Source organism: Gigantopelta aegis, unplaced genomic scaffold (assembly GCF_016097555.1).
Source record: "Gigantopelta aegis isolate Gae_Host unplaced genomic scaffold, Gae_host_genome ctg7356_pilon_pilon, whole genome shotgun sequence".
NCBI classification, from domain to species: Eukaryota; Metazoa; Mollusca; class Gastropoda; order Neomphalida; family Peltospiridae; genus Gigantopelta; species Gigantopelta aegis.
Window position 1 is genome coordinate 1 of NW_024535758.1, and position 10759 is coordinate 10759.

At 40.0% G+C, this 10759-nt stretch overlaps 1 protein-coding gene across 1 annotated transcript; it reads right to left on the reverse strand.

Annotated features, from left to right (window-relative positions):
- Positions 1 to 73: 73 nt before the first annotated feature.
- LOC121366839 (peroxisomal sarcosine oxidase-like) lies at positions 74 to 7651 on the reverse strand (the record flags this gene model as incomplete). The annotated part of the gene is made up of 5 exons (XM_041491124.1): positions 74 to 251; positions 4357 to 4570; positions 5246 to 5377; positions 5983 to 6039; positions 7479 to 7651. Coding segments are annotated over 5 exons (747 nt in total), but the record flags the coding sequence as incomplete, so codon positions are not given.
- Positions 7652 to 10759: the final 3108 nt, after the last annotated feature.

Genomic DNA, 10759 nt, shown 5'->3' on the forward strand with positions numbered 1-10759 from the left:
CGATACTATAATTTACAGTTTAATAACGAGAACTGGACGGTGAAAGAAAAAATCAAGGATTACTTCCCAGAATCGTCTACCTACTTGTCTTTTGTGAAGTCTTTCATGTGAGGCGTTCCTAAGTAGGTCACTTGTTCCTGCGTGACAGTGACGGGCACGTGCACGCCGATAGTCCCAATCACGTGATTCAACCAGGCGCCTGCTGCAACGATCAGGCGTCGGCACTCAAACTTCCCGTTTGTCGTATGAACCTGCAGACACACATAGTAAGATGCCCAGAGAAAAATTAGTTAATTAAATAAAACTATGTGTATTATAAATTTGAAATTTAGTACCGACATAAAGAAAGACAAAAAGTTTCTTTTGTTTAACGACACCACTAGAGGACATTGATTAAATAATCATCGGCTTTTGGATGTCAAACATTTGGTAATTATGACTCGTAATCATCAGAGAAAAACCGCTACATATGCTTCCTTAACGACGCACTGAACACATTTATACTTACGGTTATATGTCGTCAGATGTATGGTTAAGGACCACAGAGATAATGGTTAGCAGCAAGGGATCTTTTATACGCATCATCTCGCAGACCGGTTGTGGAGCACTGGCTGGAACATAACATAGTCCAATGGGCCCACCAAATGGGACCAATCATACACCGACCCCGCATCAGGCGAGTGCTTGACCAGTGTATAGCTGATTATATCATCATCGTTGTCATCATCGTGATCTTTATGACCAAGATAATCATCATCATCATCATCACCATCATTATGTTGAGAAAGCAGCACCAGCACCACAGCCACAGTAACAAGAGTAGTAACCAGGGATCGTGTTAAGATGCATCCATGCGTCCCTGGACGTATGGAAAGCAGACCTGGACGCCTGTTCATCACCATAAGTGATACTAAAACCGTCCCAGTTTATTTTCAAAGACGCATTCCAGACGCATGTTTATTCCATTATTTAATCATCACCACGTCCTAAGTGATCTGGACGCATGGTATCAATTAGCCAAGTCGAATAAACCGTCACTCATAATCACGCCATGATCTTCGCTATAGTTCCCACAATAACTATTGTAACAAATGAGTGAAAATCACTTTCTTCTCCTGATCGTCTGGCGGAATTGTGGGAATGGCAAGACGAGTCTATATTTTGAAAGATATACAGGACGCTTCGGTTGATTACGGTATATTCTCTCAGGCCGAAATGCCATCGGAAGTCCTCGTGTGGCCAATCTACATTATAATCGATTTGGTTTTCGTAAGCAGAACGCGGGCTACGTTACTAACACTGAAGCCATGTTAGCAGACGACGGGTACTTACTATAGTGGAAAGATGAAATGTCACAATAGCTTAATTATTGCGGCCACTATATCATCAAACTACATCAATATATCACTATACATCTAAACATTGATATAGTTTAGGTATTGTGTGGATTTGTTTAATTATTTATTTAAACCATTATCATGACTATCGAAATTAAAGTCTACAAAATGGCATCATTAAGACGTAGATTGGCCACACTGATATTGGGCAATCGGAAACCCTCGTAAGTTCTGTTGAAACAGAACCGAGTTTATTAACTTGTTTGAATATTCCTACAAGCTGAGCGATTTTACCTTACAAACAAAACAATCTAATAGCAGCACTGACAGTAGCAGCAGAAGCGTTAGAAGTGACAGACGTAGCGGCCTTCAGTAGCAGCAGTGACATTAGCAGCAGAAGCGGTAGAAGTGACAGCAGTAGCGGCCTTCAGTAGCAGCAGTGACAGTAGCGGTAGAAGTGATAGCAGTAGCGGCCTTCAGTAGCAGCAGTGACAGTAGCAGCAGAAGCGGTAGAAGTGACAGCAGTAGCGGCCTTCAGTAGCAGCAGTGACAGTAGCAGCAGAAGCGGTAGAAGTGATAGCAGTAGCGGCCTTCAGTAGCAGCATTGACAGTAGCAGCAGAAGCGGTAGAAGTGACAGCAGTAGCGGTAGAAGTAGCAGCAGTGACAGTAGCAGGAGAAGCGGTAGAAGTAATAGCAGTAGCGGCCTTCATTAGCAGCAGTGACAGTAGCAGCAGAAGCGGTAGAAGTAACAGCAGTAGCGGCCTTCAGTAACAGCAGTGATAATAGCAGCGGAAGCCGTAGAAGTAGGAGCAGTAGCGGCCTTCAGTAGCAGCAAGAGTAGAATAGACAACATCCAAACTCGATGATCAAGTGACCATCACTATTAAACAGCCACCCGTCTTAGAAACGTTGGCCCAATTTTCGAAGCTATCTTAGGTCTCACTACACAGATCACTTCCGGGTGGGAGTTGATTCATCACGGTCCACTATAGTTCCTAATTGTGACACATGTTATGGTTCAAATATTCACTTCTAGGAAATGGTGAAGAATTAAAACAATATGTATGTTTAATGGTAAGCCTTCTGGCTGTATTTTGCCCATGTTATTTTGTAATATTGTGCATCGACCTTTTGGGACATGGGTATATAGCGCAAGTGACAGCCGAAGTGAATCGGTTAATGAAGCAACTGTTCGGACCGGTACTACTGCCAGATGCGGTCATATAGCAAACAACTGAGACGGAAATGTTCTCAATTTTGGAGTGAAAATAAATGCTTATATAATGTATGTTTGCAATGGTGTATGTTGTTAGTGCCAACGAGAACCCGTTCTATGGGCAATCTTCGCTTGAAGTTGGGCAGTTTAACATGGGTTTCAATGGCAGATGACATCTGTGTAGTGAGACCTTAGCGATATGATATCGTAGAAACCATCGGCTATGACGTCACTATGAAATGCATTGTAGTGACGTAATAGCTTACGACGGATTTGCGATATCGTAGCGCTAAAATAGTTTCGAAAATCTCTAGCCTGGCTACTAACACCTCACATCATCTAATACAGATAGGGATGAAGGAAGGAAGGAAATGGTTTATTCAACGACGCACTCAACATATTTTATTTACGGTTATATGGCGTCAGACATATAATTAAGGACCACACATATATTGAGGGAGGAAACCCGCTGTCGCTACTTCATGGGCTACTCTTTTAGATTAGCAGCAAGGGATCTTTTATATGCTCCATCCCATAGACAGGATAGCACATACAACGGCCTTTGGTGTACCAAACATGGTGCACTGGCTGGAGCGAGAAATAGCCCAATGGGTCCACTGACGGAGATCGATCCCAAACCGACCGCACATCAAGCGAGCGCTTTACCACTGGGCTACGTCTCGCCCAGAGAGGCAACTACTTATTCTACTGCTTAAAGGGACAGAGCCTAGTTTTTAAACACTAAGACATATTTTTCACCTAGACTCTAGTTTAAACCCGTAAAAATGGACACTACGTTTGTTTAATTTACAAATCTGTAACACATTTGGATATAACAGAGTTAAACAAGAGTCCGTGACGTTGAAATAGCGTTAAAAATAAATTAAATGCGATTCCATAATCGTTACTTTCTCAGACGCACGTGTTTTTTTGTTTGTTTTTTTAATATGAAAAATGCATTTTGTGGTATTAGAAACACCGGGATGATCAGAAACACTTCGGCTGTGCGGAAATGGATAATCTAAACAATAACATATAAGTAATGTTTGATTTCAGTGTTCATAAACGGCTCTAATAGTGAAAAATGTGCCTTAGTGTTTAAAAACTAGGGTCTGTCCCTTTAACACCGGTTCAGTTAAACACGTGCTACCATTCAGCAAACTGTCATTGTACACTGACTGACGGTTGACCATATTTTGGTGGAGTGTAATAATTTTGAAAAGACACGAAAAGATATATTTGAAAGACAAAATGTGACGGAATCATTTCGATTTCGACACGTGAACTTTTTTTGAAAATTTTTATATATATATATCTATAGTATTCATATACACGAAATTGTAACATACTTGTGATGTTTATGCTCTGCACAGCTCTTTACACTGTTGTTGTTTTATTGTTGTTGTTTTTGTTTGTTTTTGTGGTTATTTTATATTGATGTTGATCATCAACTCATGCATATTTTTGTTTACCTTTTACCATTGTTTGACACCCAATAGCTGGTGTAGTTTTGTGCTGGGGTGTCGTTAAACATGCATTCATTCATTCATTCACACACCACGACTGGTACACCAAAGGCCGTGGTATGTGCCATTCTGTCTATGGAATGGTACTTATAAAAGATTCCTTGCTGCTAATCGAAAAAGGTACCCATTAAGTGGCGACAGTGGGTTTCTTCCCTTAGTATCTGTGTGGTCCTTAACCATATGTCGGACGCCATATAACCGTAAATAAAATGTGTTGAGTGCGTCATTAAATAAAGAATTTCCTTTCCTTTCGTTTCCTTTCATTCTTTCACTTACCACGATGTTGCCGTTAACAGCGCGCGTCAGTCTCGTCACCGCACACTCCTCCAATATGGTGGCACCGTTTCCTCTGGCCAACTGGATGTGGATGGAGTTACCCAGGGCAGCGTCCACGAAACCAGCCATGTCCTGGTACAGCGCCACTATATCAGGTCCCACTGTGAACTGGGGGTACCGCCGCATCACGTCCGTGTTGGAGAGGTACTCGTACCTGGCAGGGTAAAAGGAAAGGAACGAAATGTTGGTGTAATGACGTCATCACACAGTCTACTTTAGTGAAGAGCTACATGTATAAGATATACAGCCTGTAGACCGATGGCCTAACCACAACGCCACCGAGGCCGGTATATCTCGTACCAAGTCTACGAGTCCATAAAACCAAAATGGCGACCGTGACGCTGCAAGCGTAATTTTCTTACTATGGTATGTATTACAGGGTTTGTTTTTCTGAACCGAATATGTTTCTAATTGCACACACAAATGATAGTTTTTTTTATTATTTCCAAAACTTTTCTTCTTACGTCAAACCAAATCGAAATTATTTTTAAAAAACACAAAAAAAAACCCACAAAAAAAACACACAAAAAAAACAAACATTTCTGTAGGAGTATGGGACGGACTATAGATGTCCTGGAATGTAATTTCCTGCATTCTACAAATAAAATTCATCTCTGTCTTAAGATTTACTACCAATCATATTTTTTATTCAGAATTATTCAGTATCTTGAGGCATTGGGGGAAAACGTCTGGGAAAACTATACGTAGGATAGTCGGACAGTCAGACTGTCAGAAAAAACGATAGGCAGGCAGACAGACGGATATAAAGCGAAGGGATTCTAAAAATACATTTGAATTTGCAACTTTAAACGTTGTTGACGTGTCTTACTTAATACCAGCTCTGTCCATTGCCTTCGTGTATTCGTTGATTATGAAGTCTGATTTGCCTATTTCAGCCAGTTGCAGGCTGCCTGTTTTGTAAAAAACCTGAAGTCCAGATTCTTTTTCAATTTGGCGCCATCTGCAATAAGACGACACGTGACAAGAGGGGAGAGCAATATACTAGGTAATAAGAATACCCGCGAGAGAGACAGAGACAGAAAGTGATACAGTGAGAGCGAGAGAGATATAGAAAGTGAGAGAGAGAGTGTGAGAGAGAGACACACACACAGAGAGAGAGAGAGAGAGAGAGAGAGAGAGAGAGAGAGAGAGAGAGAGAGAGAGAGAGAGAGAGAGAGAGAGACAGACAGACAGACAGACAGAGAGACAGAGAGAGAGAGAGAGAGAGAGAGAGAGACAGACAGACAGACAGAGAGACAGAGAGAGAGAGAGAGAGAGAGAGAGAGAGAGAGAGAGAGAGAGAGAGAGCGAGAGCGAGAGAGAGAGACAGAGAGAGAGAGAGAGAGGAGCAATATACTAGGTAATAAGAATATCCGCCAGTTCACACCGTGACCCCCAACCTCCAAATAACCATTTAGCAACAACCCATCTCTTTGAAGACCAGCATTGTTTTATTTCATTCCACCAACGCTCATATATCTTTCCATTTTAGTACTTAACACATTTCGAACCAGTCCAATAACATATGGAGGGGTGCATGTTGACACATTTCTACACGTTACTTACGTTTTGAAGGCATCAGGTGCGAGTCTAGTGTAACGCTCATCTTGATACGTGAGACGGCTGGGCGAACAAATAAAGGAACAAATGAACACATATATGCAAACAAAATAATAATAATAACATTTATATATTTATATAAACAATATAATTTCGTTTTTGAAATATAATTTCTTCTTTTTTTCATAAGTTTTAAGGCCAACATTAATATGTTTTTATGTATAAATTGTACAAGTTGTGAGATAAATGGTATCTAACAAACACGAATGTATTATTCTATTTCTTACATATCCTAAACAAACAGGTTTTAAGCAAAATTTAACATCGTTTTCGACTAAAAGTTAACTACAGCCATAGCTCTTGCAGCTGACTTACGCGTCACAGACACATGATTGTCAGGTTAACTATACAACACAGAGTAATCGAATTTTATTGGACGTACGGCACCTGGGTCCTAATTCACTAAACTCTCGCAACTTTGCGATCTCGCAGTGTAATGCTAAAAGACTTGCTAAGAGGATGCGTTGTTGTCTAGCAGAGGCTAAGAGATCTTTGTGAATTAGGCCCCTGGTCATCACCTAGGAGCAGCCACCCATATGTCTAGAAATTGTTAACACACGTAGATGTGTAAACAACTATGTGTTATAAAAATTAACACATACTGTTCTCACCAACGGGTGGGTAAGAAAAATATATAATATAAATATAGATGGCTAACCCTGAACTAATTTGAAAGTTTTAATATTCGTATGGCTTAAATTAAAAATACGTTAGGCTACAGTTTAAAACTGCAATGTTTTCTTTCTATATTTAATAAATTCAATATGGTAAATATTTGGCCAACGTATTCATAGTATTACAGGTCTTTGAAAATTGCGAGAACGATCGTTTCGTTCGCCTGTCGTTCGCGCAAGTCAGTTTTTGCGTAACCCATGTTTCGTTCGCGCATTCAATTTAGAATATTGTCTACATGGTCATGACGGGTTACATAAAACGAAATGGTTTAACTGGAGTGGTTTTTGCGTAACCCATGGATGAATTATACCAGTTTGCAGTTCTTATAGACCTGTGTATGCTTGCTACGTTCCAAGATTAATACGTATTAATATTATACATATCAACATAATAAGGTTTCCTCTTAGCTTAGTAACTGATTTAACGTGTCCATATACCACTAGTGTTTCGAACACGCCTATCCCGAGTCCGTCCTCCGATAGGATCGGGGGTCTGACTCGGGACAGGGATAACCTAACAAATAGGGTCAATTTAGAAATTTTGAATATTAACGCCAAAAATATAAAAAAGGTGAAAATTGGGGTTAATAACTTTTGGCTGCGCCCATAAAGGAAAATATTAACATTCCTAACATATATAAATTATTAATATAATATCATTTCGGTTTCCTCTCAAGACCACAGGAATTACCGTATGTTTGTTATCAAATAGCCAATAGATTATTAATAAACCAGTGTGCTCTAGTGATGTCGTTAAAAACATTTTACATCATTCTCGAATAATCCTGAGATCCGCCGTTCACGTGACCCAGTTTAAACTGTTCAAGTCCAAGAACTGAAAAGACATCAAGAAAAATCGTGAAAGAAATAGCGTCAAGGTGCCATGTCAGTCTGATGTGACTTTTTACACCGTTAAAATGATCGAGCTGATAGCATAGAATAGAATAGATATTTAATGACACACCAGGACGAAAAATACATAGGCTATTGGGTGTGAAACTATGGTAAATGCAAAAATAATCTGATGATAAACATCATTATAAAAATTCAAAAGTTAAATAAAAAGACAATGTAAAGAACTGTGAAAAAATTAGCTGATTGCAAGACCAGGAAAGGAATATTTGTTAATGACACCTCATGATCAACAGGCGCGGAGTTTGTGTAGGAGAAGCTACATCCCACCCCATCTTAACATTACAATGACAGATATGACATGTTCAGCTGTTTAGACCCTAAGTTTTTTGCAAAGGTTATGTTTAATTCCTATTCCATCCTTGTTTTCTTTACATTTACATGAATACAAACCCAAACCCCGACATGTTTTATATACAATTCATCATCTAAAATGCACGAAGTTGACTTATTTCCATTTTACAAAAATCTATGTATGTTGTGAATGCACGTTCGTTCTCCTATAATAATCTATATGTTGTCGTTAAAGAAAACAAACTAACAAACGATGTGGTATATATGTACATTTGTTGTACTATCACTGGCTGGAACGAGAAATAGCCACATGGGCCCAGCGACGGGGATCGATCCAAAACCGACCGCGCATCAAGCGAGCGCTTTACCATTGGGTTATGTACCAAGTGCATATGAAAGTATCCCTTGCTGGTAATGGAAAGTCGTAGGGCGTCAAAATTGACTAAATATCACACACACACACACACACACACACACACACACACACACACACACACACCGCCACCCTCAGACACATCCCAACCCTGACCACGGCTACGCCAGTGGCATGCACACATATTAAGACGACGGCACACGATACAAGTGTCTCGTACGAGAATAGCCGATTGACGAGACAAACTTTACGATGTTTGGTTGCTTTGGAGTCGGTTATTGTCGGGCGGGACGTAGCCCAGTGGGCCTATTGGGCTATTTCTCACTCTAACCAGTGCACCACGACTGGTATATTAAAGGCCGTGGTATGTGCTATCATGTCTGATGGATGGTGCATATAAAAGATACCTTGCTGCTAATCGAAAAGTATACAGGTCATGAAGTGGCGACAGCGGGTTTCTTCTCAATATATGTGTGGTTCTTAACCATATGTTTGACGCCATATAACCGTAAATAAAATGTGTTGAGTGCGTCGTTAAATAAAACTTTTCTTTCTTTCAGTCGGTTATTCTCGTGGCTATTTTCGTACGAGGCACTCGAATTTATGTGGTTCGCCTGTAGGCTGATACAGCCAGTGCACTACGACTGGTACATCAAAGGTCGTGGTATGTGATATCCTGTCTGTGGGATGGTGCATATAAAATCCCTTGCTAATGTAAAAACAAATGTAGCGGGTTTCCTTTCTAAGACTATGTAAAAATTAGCAAATGTTTGACATCCAATAGCTGATGCTTAGTAAATCAATGTGATCTAGTGATGTCGTTAAACAAAACGAACTTTAACTTTAGTCCCATACAAAGTTTCAGTCTTACGAATGGTGTATCGGATTATAATTAGCACGCACATCTGTTCCTAAACAGATGATACATATTAAAGGGACAGTTCTGAATGTGTGACCATTGTAAGATATTACGACTAACAAAATGTTTTAACGATTAAATTGACATACTAAATAGTGTTTCTTCTGTAAAATACAGGTCTGTATATTCAGTGTTTCTTGCTGTCCTATTATTTGTATGTAGCCCAAACTGGATTTGGTCTCCCAACAATTTCGTACGTATGAAAAAAAAAATATATATATATTGGGAAACTAAACGAAGTTTCAGCTGGTACAGAACTGGGACGACCAGAAACACAATAATTTAAATATACAGCCACTGATATGTTATGCAAGAACATGTATTTAATTCAAATGTGTTGTCCTCTGGCAGAGTATGACAAATATTTTGAAAAGTCACTAGCCACAGGGCTAGTGGGTTTGTGAAAACCACTAGCCCACCAAGATAAAGCACTAGCCCACATTCCTGATCAATTATAACTGGATTTTTATACAATTTTTTGTAACATTACACATTTACGAGTATAACAGTAAAATAAAACAAACACTTAAATCTTGTTGTAACTTTCATTTTTTTGTCGTGTTGTACGTTTGTTTTTTTGTCAAGTGTGATCCATCGTCATTCGCGTTTTCGCGTTTGCCCTCCCCCAGGGGAAAAATAATTGAGCAAACTCATGGTTGATATCTAAACCCACTATCAAAATAATTAAATTTAAATGAGGGTACGACAGTGTGACACACGGTAATAGATGGTTCAGTGTATTCGGTAGTGGGTTATACATTTAAGGCCCTACTATTTATGTCGCCAGGAACGGTGATGCCAATTGCTCAAATACTGGGCATTATCCCGTGTCAGACCGATATCAAAAGAATATAACGGCGACATCTAATCCGTTGTTAATTGATGAACAAAAAAGGTATCATCTTGTATCGGCAGCTGTGACGCATTATCCAGACCGATACACAAATAGGTCAAGCAGAGTCATTGCATGTGCGTTACCATTAAAGTAAATTGTTTTCCTGATTGCCGATAACCACATGTCAGCGAAGTGTAAAATTAGAAAACAACAGGTAAATAAAACAAACACTGAACCGCCCTCGGTGGCGCAGTGGTTAAGCCATCGGACTACAGGCTGGTAGGTACAGGGTTCGCAGCCCGGTACCGGCTCCAACCCAGAGCGAGTTCTTAAGGGCTCAATGGGTAGGTGTATGGCCACTACACCCTCTTCTCTCTCACTAACCACTAACAAACTAACAACTAACCCACTGTCCTGGACAGGCAGCCCAGATAGCTGAGGTGTGCGCCCAGGACAGCGTGCTTAAAACTTAATTGGATATAAGCACGAACATAAGTTGAAATCAAACAAACACTGAAATTCAAAGCATGACCGGGGTTTACTTGATTGAGATTAACCTGCCGTCGCAATTGGTGATTTCCAAGTTTTTAAGTGCGAGATTTCCAAGTTCATATGTGCGAGATTAACTACCACGTGACGTGTCCAACCAATCAAAACACGCATGTCATTAAACTTATTTCCTGTGCCAGAAACTTGAAAGGGATAAGTAAACAATG